The sequence below is a fragment of the Schistocerca nitens genome, chromosome 4, assembly GCF_023898315.1.
Source record: "Schistocerca nitens isolate TAMUIC-IGC-003100 chromosome 4, iqSchNite1.1, whole genome shotgun sequence".
In the NCBI taxonomy this organism is placed as follows: Eukaryota; Metazoa; Arthropoda; class Insecta; order Orthoptera; family Acrididae; genus Schistocerca; species Schistocerca nitens.
Window position 1 is genome coordinate 594,797,721 of NC_064617.1, and position 14,062 is coordinate 594,811,782.

A 14,062-nucleotide genomic window follows, 5' to 3' on the forward strand; every position below is an offset into this window, starting at 1 on the left:
TACTCAGCTACAGAATGGTTTCCTATAATGAGAACATATTAATAACTGAACATCTTCAAAAGGAATACACAGACAGGCTTCAAAGACAACAAGCAAAGTGTGATAAAAAAAGAAACTTTTTATACAGTGATAATTTATTTTTGTGACATGAAATGTAAGGGAGCTAGGCACAAAAGATAATAAAACATTTTAACTGTTGTTGTTGTGGTCTTCAGTCCAGAGACTGGTTTGATGCAGCTCTCCATGCTACTCTATCCTGTGCAAGCTTCTTCATCTCCCAGTACCTACTGCAACCTACATCCTTCTGAATCTGTTTAGTGTATTCATCTCTTGGTCTCCCTCTATGATTTTTACCCTCCACACTGCCCTCCAATACTAAATTGGTGATCCCTTGATGCCTCAAAATATGCCCTACCAACCAATCCCTTCTTCTAGTCAAGTTGTGCCATAAAATTCTCTTCTCTCCAATTCTATTCAATACCTCCTGATTAGTTATGTGATCTATCCATCTAATCTTCAGCATTCTTCTGTAGCACCACATTTCGAAAGCTTCGATTCTCTTCTTGTCTAAAATATTTATCATCCACATTTCACTTCCATAAATGGCTACATTCCATACAAATACTTTCAGAAATGACTTCCTGACACTTAAATCTATATTCAATGTTAACAAATTTCTCTTCTTCAGAAACGCTTTCCTTGCCATTGCCAGTCTACATTTTACATCCTCTCTACTTCGATCATCATCAGTTATTTGGCTCCCCAAATAGCAAAACTCATTTACTACTTTAATCGTCTCATTTCCTAATCTAATTCCCGCAGCATGACCCAATTTAATTCGACTACATTCCATTATCCTTGTTTTGCTTTTGTTGACGTTCATCTTATATCCTCCTTTCAAGACACTGTCCATTCCGTTCAGCTGCTCTTCCAGGTCACTTGCTGTCTCTGACAGAATTACAATGTCATCGGCGAACCGCAAAGTTTTTATTTCTTCTCCATGGATTTTAATACATACTCTGAATTTTTCTTTTGTTTCCTTTACTGCTTTCTAAATATACAGATTGAATAACATTGGGGATAGGCTACAACCCTGTCTCACTCCCTTCCCAACCACTGCTTCCCTTTCATGTCCCTCGACTCTTATAACTGCCATCTGGTTTCTGCACAAAATGTAAATAGCCCTTCGCTCCCTGTATTTTACCCATGCCACCTTCAGAATTTGAAAGAGAGTATTCCAGTCAATATTGTCAAAAGCTTTCTCTAAGTCTATAAATGCTAGAAACGTAGGTTTGCCTTTCCTTAATCTAACTTCTAAGATAAGTCGTAGGGTCAGTATTGCCTCACGTGTTCCCATATTTCTACGGAATCCAAACTGATCTTCCCCGAGGGCGGCCTCTACCAGTTTTTCCATTCGTCTGTAAAGAATTTGTGTTAGTATTTTGCAGCCGTGGTTTATTAAACTCATAGTTCGGTAATTTTCACATCTGTCAACACCTGCTTTCTTTGGGATTGGACTTATTATATTCTTCTTGAAATCTGAGGGTATTTCGCCTGTCTCATACATCTTGCTCACCAGATGGTAGAGTTTTGTTAGGCCTGGCTCTCCCAAGGCTGTCGGTAGTTCTAATGGAATGTTGTCTACTCCCGGGTCCTTGTTTCGACTTAGGTCTTTCAGTGCTCTACCAAACTCTTCACTCAGTATCATATCTCCTATTTCATCTTCATCTACATTCTCTTCCATTTCTATAATATTGTCCTCAAAAACATTGCCCTTGTATAGACCCTCTATGTACTGCTTCCACCTTTCTGCTTTCCCTTCTTTGCTTAGAACTGGGTTTCCATCAGAGCTCTTGATATTCATACAAGTGATTCTCTTTTCTCCAAAGGTCTCTTTAATTTTCCTGTAGGCCGTATCTATCTTACCCCTAGTGATATGCACCTCTACGTCCTTACATTTGTCCTCTAGCCATCCCTGTTTAGCCATTTTGCACTTCCTGTCAATCTCATTTTTGAGACATTTGTATTCCTTTTTGTCTGCTTCATTTACGGAATTTTTATACTTTCTCTTTCATCAATTAAATTCAATATTTCTTCTGTCACCCAAGGATTTCTACTAACCCTCATCTTTTTACCCAGCTACCTGATCCTCTGCTGCCTTCACTACTTCATCTCTCAAAGCTACCCATTCTTCTTCTACTGTATTTCTTTCCCCCATTCTTGTCAATTGTTCCCTTATGCTCTCCCTGAAACTCTGTACAACCTCTGGTTCTTTCAGTTTATCCAGGTCCCATCTCCTTAAATTTTAACTATCTTAAAAATTAATCTATTGTTTATATGATTAAGATGTAGATTAAAACAAATCCAAAATACATGTGACACAGAAGTTTAAGAATTAGGGTGAGGAAAGAAAGTAAAATGAAGTTTATAAAAGTATGGCCATTCCTATATTACTCTAAAGCAATGAGATTTATACTCTTAAAAAAAGACAGGAAAATAGGAACCCACTGTCTGAAACAAGATTCATATGATGTAGTATAAAATTAAACAATACAAAATCCAGAATGAAATAATATTATGAAAAGGATACATTGCTACTAACCATATAGCAGAGTTGTTGAGTCACAGAGAGACACAACAAAAAGACTTCTAGACATGTAAGCTTTCAGCCAGAAAGCCTTCTTGTGAAATAGACAACATAAACAAACAAATTCTTGCAAATGCAGCTCATACACACATAACCACTGTCTCTGGCTGCCTGACACAGGCTGTCTATTTCAGAAAAAGACCTTCTGGCTGAAAGCTTACATAATTAATAGCTTTTTATTGTGCCTGTCTGCAATTGAACATCACCGCTATATAGTGAGTAACAATATATCCTTTCCATAATACCGCCGAAGTACAAAATCAGGTACAACAAAAATAATCAAGAAATTAAGAAAAAGTTTAAAGCGTGATGATTCAAGAATATAACAGATAAAAATAGATATAAACGGAATGACCATAAAGGAAGAATGTAATAGTAGCAATTTGCACTAAAAATAATTAAATACATAAAACATGGAAAAGGATGTCTTGGAACACTCATGAAGAGATGTCATGAATAAAGATCACCCACCAAGTCAAAACAGGCATCAGGCCTAATTCAAATTCAACTTCTTTATTCATCCAGTAAGTCTCTACAGATTGTAGGATGTCTCCTTTGCATGAGCAGGCACAATGGTATATGCAGCACGTGTACATGCGTGCACATGCCCGCGCACCCGCACAGACACACACACACACACACACACACACACACACACACACACACACACACACACACCTTTTCAACCTACTATTATGGACTTGAGCACTAGTCCTCATATCATAAATCTGCAGCTGCCATAGAATATAACATTGATTCAAATACTTTGGCGAAGTGAGAGAGACAGTGACATACATTCTCCAATCTTCAGCTTGCATGAAAACAACTCACATGTACTTCGCTATCACTTTACTCAGAGTAACCAAATAAGATTGTGAGAGATTGCCAACAGAATTAATTGACAGGTTCAAATATTAAACTTGTGGATCATCTTGCTGCTATCAGAAAGTACCAGCTGCCAGTATCAACTCTGAAATTCACTCCCTCCTTTCATTTTCAAGATTACTCTGAACAAGATACTTGTTAAACTGATAGTATGTGTTTTCTCCAGTTATCTGCAATATACAGTTACTGAATAAATTCAGAATACTATGAGGTTGGCAACACAAAGTCAACTCTCATATGACTTTTCTTATGATGAGACAATTATTTCAACCCTGCATTTTTGTTCAATTTCTCCATTATGTTCTCCATCTCTTTTCTTAATACAACAACTTTTCTGTTTCAAGTGTACAAGTATTTACCAAATTATGTATAGTTATGGTGTGTTTCTGTTTTTATTTGGTTTTTTACCCTCCATCTCCATTTTATCCCAGTTTCCTTATTATTTATCTTTCTGTTTCTTTCCATATTATCTTGCCTTCTATCAAGTTCACTCACCTGTTTACAGTTTATCTGTAAATGCCCTACTGATCTCTGTTGAATTTGCTCTTATTTCAACTTCCTTTGAATCTGTCTGAATGCTCATAAGATATTTGTGACTTTTTGTTGCCTAGTCACTCTCACCTTTCCAACTGATCATCAACTTAAAAATTATGAATGTGTAAAATGATTATTCTTATCTCAAAGTTTCTGTCATGTGGCTAATAAGTAACAACTCTTGTGATGTAAATTTAAAAAAAAAAAAAAATGGTTTCTGCTGCCTTGAGAGTAAATTATAATTACTGTGGCTTAGTTTTAAAAAAAAATACTGAAAAACACTGCACAAGTACTCACATCCTTCAGGAAAGCTTGATTCTCAGAATTTGTGGTGGAACGTTCAGCACTCTGTATTCTTTGCAATTCCTCTTGTCTGCTTTTCGTAGTTGTATGTCGTATCAGAGATGATTTTTCTACTAATCCCTTACGGCCTAATACAGAAAAGGAAATGCACATTTTAAAAATTATGAAAGAAAGAAAATCTATGTTATTAATACCTGAAATGAAATAGAAATGTTTACTTAACAACCACCCAACAAGAATAACTGATTATTTGTAGACCAGAGACAAGAAAGACAACTGACTCTCTAGCTTTATAGACTTCAAAACTTTGAGAAGTAACATATTGATACAAATTCCCTAATTTTTGTATTTGTCAGACTTGTTCAAGCTGTTTGTGTTTCAGCAACTTGTGTGCAGAAGTACTTTTATCGATCTATATTTCTAAATGGCTACAAATACTTAGTGTCAGTTGCAGGTTGCTTATGTAATGGCTTCCGGAAGGAACAAATATTTGATTTTCAGTATTTCATATATTTATTGATGGAACTTAAAATGCTGTCACACACTATTCATTAAGAGATATAATCTTTTACACTAAATGTTTAACACAATAAGTGACATATTACTAACAAAGAGATAGAGGGGCTGGCCAGTACTTACCTCAGCTCAGTACAGCCGATAGATACACAAAAAACAGAACCAAAAATTTACGTTCCTAGCTTTCAGAACAAATGTTTCTTCATCAGGGAGGAGAGAGGGGAACGAAAGGGAAGAAGGGAAAGTAGATTCAGTTACTCACTTTCCCTTCTTCCCTTTCTTTCCCCTCTCTCCTCCCTGATGAAGGAACATTTGTTCCGAAAGCTAGGAACGTAAATTTTTGGTTCTGTTTTTTTGTGTATCTATCGGCTGTACTGAGCTGAGGTAAGTACTGGCCAGCCCCTCTATCTCTTTGTTAGTATTTGTTTCACATCTTTATATGAGATTTTCCATTAATCATTAAGTGACATATTACAGTTATAAACTTTGTATATGCCATCAGACAGTGTAACTCGCAGTGCGCAAATTACTCAGACTGTATTCACCCATTATTTGAGAATGAGAGCACTTAGTAACTTCCTACAAACTTTACATCTAATTTCAAACCTTTTGGGAACTTGTTTCTCACTGACACCTATCACAAAATGATAAGGAAAAGGTTGTTGTTTACTGCATTTCTACTGTTCATGCACCATCAGGCAAGACATTTTAATTTAATACTACTAACTCTAATTGCTGTCTACTTTGCAGATGGTATCCATGTATACTGCTGAACTACCTGCAAAATTATGTCATTGTATGATAGAAGTCTGCGAATTGGGGATTTCACTTGGTCATAGTCACTCAAGTGTAGCGCACCCTGTCATGGCTTCCCTGAGTATGAGCAGTCGAAGCAAGCTATGGCTGAACGAGACGCCATGGGGAGGGCAGGGCAGAGGCCAGGCAGTCCAGCACACTCACTGCACTGCTGTTGCCACCAGTTTATTAGCAGGCTGGTGTCGCTCCTGGGATACTCCCACCAGCTGATGGAACTACACTATGATCAGTTTGTTTACACTGTAGATGTATACTCCTGGGTGGCAGTTTCTAATCGTGGCATCATTGTGATCCATAAGAGGAAACAGCTTTCTTTATGCAATAATGAAATTTTGAGAACAATCTGTAATTTCACAGGAAAACTATGAATCTACCAACTTTTGTCGGTGTTATAATGAAAAATTACATTGCTGCTTTTTATAATACCATCAGGTTTATTGTTTCAAATGTACTTATGTGAACTTGACCACCTAAGAAAGTAGAAATCTAACAAGAACAAAATTGTCTCTGAATTATTCCCTGTTGACATAATTACAATGAACTGACTCATTTCAGAGCAAGTTTGCTTTGTCATTCAGAGATAATGTTCCAAACTGCAGAACCTGATACTTCATCACACATCTGACACACAGAATTTAACATCTCATCTCTGTCACAAACAAATAATCAGAAGGATGACCACAGAATTGTTACCATTCCATGCAATGCTGGAATTTCAACAATCTCGTCTGTGAGACAGCAGTGATTAAGTACTTACAGTACATCAGTACTTACAGTTAATAGATGGTAATAAGACCATTGTAGTGTACTGCCGAAATACCAGTGACACTGAAAGTGGTATTTTGCAATTAAGCACAATTTTCATTTGCTGGACACACAGCATGTCTACAATAATTTAAACGTATGCCAGTTCTCTTCATGAAATGGTCATTATCTTCAGCAGCATAAGTTGTGGAATAAACTACTCCAAGTCCATTTATTAAATAATTGTCATCTAACACATTTCAGGACAGTGTAAAAACGTGTTATGCATGCATAATGCTGAAAGGATTGCACTGCCTTCCACACATTAGTGCCTTCATCATTGGCAAGCGAAATCTTATTAAAAATGCTGAGAATTTACTCCTAACAATTTGAATAATGTTTCCTTGATATAGTTCTTAATCAATTCCTTATTTGTTTTTGTTTTTGTTTTTCTTCTTCTTCTTCACAGAACAGTTATTTGTCACCAACACTATATTTCACAGTACCTAATCTCAATAACCAAAGTCCACAGTACTAGATATATCTGTCAGTCCATATATCTGCTGTACATTCACATACATTCACGACTATATCCTGAGTAACGCTGGACAACACACTCGCTCGTATTTCATCAGCTTGCTTTTCAGTGTTTCATACTATCATAGGATAAGGCAAAATGTTGGAAATGTCTACATCTCCCAATTCTGAACTGACATTGCCAAGCTCCTGATATAAAATGCAAAACCTTACATCTAATATTAATGTATATGGCTGACGGTCTTTGGCACACATTTCTATGCACATTTTTAATTATTGTAGCTTTCACTGAAACTGTCAATGCTTCAGAAATTACACTTTGTCATAATCTGCAGACATGTGCCTTCAGGTGTGAGGTGTTGGGTCTGTAAGACAGGAGAGCAGAGCACTTGCAACAGTACATGTTCCAACACCCTTGTCAGTCACTGATGAAAATCTCTCCCTAACACTGTTACAACCACTGTCATTCACACTCAGGATATATATTATGTAGAATCAGTTTTCGCATTTGCACTCTCCTTCATCTCGAATTCATGCACCATGATCCTACTGTGGGTGACTGAGCGGCACTCGGGTAACTATACCAGACAGCCGAGGAATTTGAGCAAGCAATGCTCAAAGAAGTATCAAAACTCGAGTGCAGTTGGCTCCTCAGTCTGGAGTGACTATATTAACATCTGGCGGACTTACACAGAACTAAATGCTCCAAGCAATTCTAGTGAGCATAAATGTCAGATGCAGACCTCTATTCCATAACACACAGTTCAGCAGATATGACATCACAATCATTGAGATGCAAGTAAAACTAGCTTTTCTTTAAACAAAGCAAAAATTCCAAACACTATTCTCATCCAGTGTTTTATTCTTTAAAGAATTGGAGGGGAAGGGAGGTGAGGGGGGAGGATACTGGTACTATATATTTAGTTTACAGTAAGTAACAAAACAGAACCCCTGAGAATAAAAACACGAAGAGGAATAATTAATGATGTTGCCATTTGTCCCAGTACAGAGCAGAGGGTAATGTTACGAAAACTGTAACTGTGTTCATCCATAAGATAAACATTGTTTTATATTTGGCAAAACTACGTGTATCCTCACTCATAAGAATAGGTTTCTGGTTTAGTCTTTTCCCCCTTCTCTGTTATTTTCATACGTAGATCTCCCACAAAATGAATGACTGAATGTGTATGTATCCACTGCAATCTCTCTTCATTTGTCCACTAAGTCTCATACCAAAAACCTTTCAGAAACACCTCTATCATTTTAGATACGGTGACAAAAGTTTAACTTTTCTTGAGAGAAATTATATCCTTCTTGCAACATTTTCCATTTAAAATCATTAAACATGTGTGTGACATCTTCATAGTAATTAGTTATTATTATAGTAATTAGTTATTATTATAGTAATTAGTTATTATTATAGTAATTAGTTATTATTCTTATTGTTCAATTTTTCAGTGTGATAAATATCTTATTGCACAATTAATTCTTCTTGGAAATCCCAAATCCCAAAGTTTCAGAGGTATATCAACACAAGAACTTCACATTTTATCACCATTGTAGATTTGCTACACTTTAACTATTTTTGTTCTTATGATCCACAAATTGTTATTTTTCCATTCTTATTTGTATCACCTTTGTATGATTATTCTGAGACACAGAAGAGGATAACATTACTATTGAATTGAATGGAACACTTATAAATGACAAGTCACAGGTAGAAAATGTAATTTAATCATTTCTTAACATAGTAGAAAGCATATGAACCAGCAGTTGAAGAGAAAGATCACATCACTATGTTGAAGAAGTAACTCTCATAAAATTACGTCATACGAATGTACCACCAACTTCTACTCCTGAAATTAAGAGAGTCATACATTCTCTCAAGAATAAAAGTTCTTCTGGTTTTGATGGTGTTTCCAATAGAATACTAAAGATTTGTTCCCATATAATAAGTCCGGTATTGTCCGAAATATTAATGCACAACTAACTCAAGGCATTTTCGCAAAGAGACTAAAATATGCCGTTGTTAAATGCCTGTTTAAGAAAGGTGATAAGAGAGACATCAGTAAATACCAACCTATTTCACTGCTGACATCATTTTCCAAAACTTTTGAGAAGTTGATGTATTCTAGAATAATATCTCACCTTGGCAACAACAATATTCTTAGCAAATCATAGTTTGGGTTTCAGAAGGGTTGCTCTACTGAGAATGCCATTTACATGTTCACACACCAGATATTACAAGCATTAAATAACAAAATAGCACTGGTATGAATTTCTGTGACCTATCCAAAACATTTGATTGTGTGAATCATAGTATAATCCTAGATAAATTAAAGTTTTATGGGATTGATGGTATAGCCAACTAATGGATCATGTCATTTTTAACCAAAAGAATGTAGAAAGTTGTACTTAGCAGTAATTCAACCAATAGAACCCACAGGCATAATTCTGACTGGGGAGAAATCACGTATGGGGTTCCCCAAGGCTCAGTCTTAGGTCCACTACTGTTTCTCATTTATGTAAGTGATCTATCATCTAATGTACAACAAGCAGAATTAGTTCTTTCTACAGATGACACCAGTATTGTAATCACTCCCAGAATACACACAGAAATGGAATAAATGGAGAACAAAGTTCTCAGAAGTATCATTGACCGGTTTTCTGTGAATGGTCTCACCCTGAGTTTCACAAAGACACATCATATTCAGTTCTGCACCTCTAGGGGTACTGCACTAGTGATAAGTGTAACATAAGGTGATGAAATAATACATAGGGTGGAAACTTCAAAATTCTTAGGTGTCCATTTTGATGAGAATTTAAATTGGAAAAATACATTTTTGAACTCCTAAAACAACTCAGTTCAGCCACATTTGCACTTAGAATCATAGCAAATTTTGTGGAGAGAGAAATCAGTAAGCTGACATATTTTGCTTATTTTCATTCGGTAATCTCATATGGAAAAATGTTCGGGGGTAACTCATCTTTAAGAAAGAAGGTCTTTATTGCCCAAAAATGTGCTGTAAGAATAATATGTGGTGCTCACCTGTGATCCTTTAGTAGACATCTGTTTAAGGAGATGGGTATCGTGACTACTGCTTCACAGTATATTTATTCCCTTAAAAAGTTTGTTGTAAATAATCCATTGTAGTTCAAACGTAACAATGAGGTATATAATTACAATACTGAAGAAAAAATGACATTCATTACTCAACAATAAGGTTGCCTTTATCACAGGAAGGGGTGCACAACACTGTGAGAAAAAGTTTTGACCGCTTACCCAGTGATATAAAATGTCTAACAGACAGCAAGCTAAAATTTGAAAATAAATGGAAAAAGTTTCTCCTTGACAACTCCTTCTATTCTATAGAAGAATTTTTCGGGGAGGGAAATAAATAAATATATATATATATAATAGAGGGAAACATTCCACGTAGGAAAAATATATCTAAAAACAAAGATGATGTGACTTACCAAATGAAAGTGCTGGCAGGTCGACAGACACACAAACGAACACAAACATACACACAAAATTCAAGCTTTCGCAACAAACTGTTGCCTCATCAGGAAAGAGGGAAGGAGAGGGAAAGACGAAAGGATGTGGGTTTTAAGGGAGAGGGTAAGGAGTCATTCCAATCCCGGGAGCGGAAAGACTTACCTTAGGGGGAAAAAGGACAGGTATACACTCGCACACACACACACACATATCCATCCACACATATACAGACACAAGCAGACATATTTAAAGTTTGGGCAGAGATGTCAGTCGAGGCGGAAGTGAAGAGGCAAAGATGATGTTGAATGACAGGTGAGGTATGAGTGGCGGCAACTTGAAATTAGCGGAGATTGAGGCCTGGTGGGTAACGGGAAGAGAGGATATATTGAAGAGCAAGTTCCCATCTCCGGAGTTCGGATAGGTTGGTGTTGGTGGGAAGTATCCAGATAACCCGGACGGTGTAACACTGTGCCAAGATGTGCTGGCCGTGCACCAAGGCATGTTTAGCCACAGGGTGATCCTCATTACCAACAAACACTGTCTGCCTGTGTCCTTTCATGTCCCTTGACTCGTATAACTGCCCTCTGGTTTCTGTACAAATTGAAAATAGCCTTTTGCTCCCTGTATTTTACCCCTGCCACCTTCAGAATTTGAAAGAGAGTATTCCAGTCAACATTGTCAAAAGCTTTCTCTAAGTCTACAAATGCTAGAAACGTAGGTTTGCCTTTTCTTAATCTAGCTTCTAAAATAAGTCGTAGGGTCAGTATTGCCTCATGTGTTCCCATATTTCTATCAAATCCAAACTGATCTTCCCCAAGGTCAGCTTCTACCAGTTTTTCCATTCGTCTGTAAAGAATTCGCATTAATATTTTGCAGCCATGACTTATTAAACTGACAGTTCGGTAATTTTCACATCTGTCAACACCTGCTTTCTTTGGGATTGGACTTATTATATTCTTCTTGAAGTATGAGGGTATTTCGCCTGTCTCATACATCTTGCTCACCAGATGGTAGAGTTTTGTCAGGACTGGCTCTCCCAAGGCTGTCAGTAGTTCTAATGGAATGTTGTCTACTCCCGGGGCCTTGTTTCGACTTAGGTCTTTCAGTGCTCTATCAAACTCTTCATGCAGTATCATATCTCCTATTTCATCTTCATCTACATCCTCTTCCATTTCTATAACATTGCACTCAAGTACATCGCCCTTGTATAGACCCTCTATATACTCCATCCACCTTTCTGCTTTCCCTTCTTTGCTTAGAACTGGGTTTCCATCTGAGCCCTTGTATAGACCCTCTATATATTCCATCCACCTTTCTGCTTTCCCTTCTTTGCTTAGAACTGGGTTTCCATCTGAGCTCTTGATGTTCATACAAGTGGTTCTCTTTTCTCCAGAGGTCTCTTTACTTTTCCTGTAGGCAGTATCTATCTTACCCATAGTGAGATAAGCCTCTACATCCTTACATTTGTCCTCTAGCTATGCCTGCTTAGCCATTTTGCACTTCCTGTCAATCTCATTTTTGAGACATTTGTATTCCTTTTTGTCTGCTTCATTTATGGAATTTTTATACTTTCTCCTTTCATCAATGAAATTCAATATTTCTTCTGTTACCCAAGGATTTCTACTAGCCCTCATCTTTTTACCTACTTGATCCTCTGCTGCATTCACTACTTCATCCCTCAAAGCTACCCATTCTTCTTCTACTGTATTTCTTTCCCCCATTCTTGTCAATTGTTCCCTTATGCTCTCCCTGAAACTCTGTACAACCTCTGGTTCTTTCAGTTTATCCAGGTCCCATCTCCTTAAATTCCCACCTTTTTGCAGTTTCTTCAGTTTTAATCTACAGTTCATAACCAATAGATTGTGGTCAGAATCCACATCTGCCCCTGGAAATGTCTTACAATTTAAAACCTGGTTCCTAAATCTGTCTTACCATTATATAATCTGTCTGAAACCTTCCAGTATCTCCAGGCTTTTTCCATGTCAACAACCTTCTTTAATGATTCTTGAACCAGGTGTTAGCTATGATTAAGTCGTGCTCTGTGCAAAATTCCACCAGGCAGCTTCCTCTTTCATTTCTTACCCCCAATCCATATTCACCTACTATGTTTCCTTCTCTTCCTTTTGCTACTCTCGAATTCCAGTCTCCCATGACTATTAAATTTTCATCTCCCTTCACTATCTGAATAATTTCTTTTATCTCATCATACATTTCTTCAATTTCTTCGTCATCTGCAGAGCTAGTTGGCATATAGACTTGTACTACTGTCGTAGGCATGGGCTTCGTGTCTATCTTGGCCACAACAATGCATTCACTGTGCTATTTGTAGAAGCTTACCCGCATTCCTATTGTTTTATTCATTATTAAACCTACTCCTGCATTACCACTATTTGATTTCGTATTTATAACCCTGTATTCACCTGACCAAAAGTCTTGTTCCTCCTGCCACCAAACTTCACAAATTCCCACTATATCCAACTTTACCCTATCCATTTCCCTTTTTAAATTTTCTAACCTACCTGCCCGATTAAGGGATCTGATATTCGATGCTCCAATCCATAGAACGCCAGTTTTCTTTTACCTCATAAAGATGTCCTCCTGAGTAGTCCCCGCCCGGAGATCCAAATGGGGGACTATTTTACCTCCAGAATATTTTACCCAAGAGGACGCCATCATCATTTATCCATACAGTAAAGCTGCATGCCCTCAGGAAAAATTACAGCCGTAGTTTCCCCTTGCTTTCAGCCGTTCATAGTACCAGCACAGCAAGGCTGTTTTGGTTAGTGTTACAAGGCCAGATCAGTCAATCATCCAGACTGTTGCCCCTGCAACTACTGAAAAGGCTGTTGCCCCTCTTCAGGAACCATACATTTGTCTGGCCTCTCAACAGATACCCCTCCGTTGTGGTTGCACCTACAGTATGGCTACCTGTATCCCTGAGGCACGCAAGCCTCCCCACCAACGGCAAGGTCTATGGTTCATGACAATCTATTGTGCAAAATTATCCATGGAAAGTGAAAGTAACTAACATTTTACCAATGTGACTATGGTCTGAAACATATCATTCATATGATTCATGTTTTGTTTACTGTCTTGTCTCCAGATTATATAAGTGAACAGCAAACTGGCATACATAACATAAAATAGAAATAGAAATAGTAACACATTGAAAGTATCCTTATCACACATATGTCAAACAATCATACACTCCTGGAAATTGAAATAAGAACACCGTGAATTCATTTTCCCAGGAAGGGGAAACTTTATTGACACATTCCTGGGGTCAGATACATCACATGATCACACTGACAGAACCACAGGCACATAGACACAGGCAACAGAGCATGCACAATGTCGGCACTAGTACAGTGTATATCCACCTTTCGCAGCAATGCAGGCTGCTATTCTCCCATGGAGACGATCGTAGAGATGCTGGATGTAGTCCTGTGGAACGGCTTGCCATGCCATTTCCACCTGGCGCCTCAGTTGGACCAGCGTTCGTGCTGGACGTGCAGACCGCGTGAGACGACGCTTCATCCAGTCCCAAACATGCTCAATGGGGGACAGATCCGGAGATCTTG

The 14,062-nt window shown here is 37.6% G+C and overlaps 1 protein-coding gene across 1 annotated transcript in view; it reads right to left on the bottom strand.

The window, feature by feature from the left end:
- LOC126251375 (MAP kinase-activating death domain protein) overlaps nt 1–14,062 on the bottom strand; it is a 595,744-nt gene that overhangs the window by 296,639 nt on the left and 285,043 nt on the right. The window contains exon 22 of the mRNA XM_049951759.1: nt 4,364–4,497. Coding sequence (XP_049807716.1) covers nt 4,364–4,497 — 134 coding nt within the window. The remainder of the gene's footprint in view (nt 1–4,363; nt 4,498–14,062) is intronic.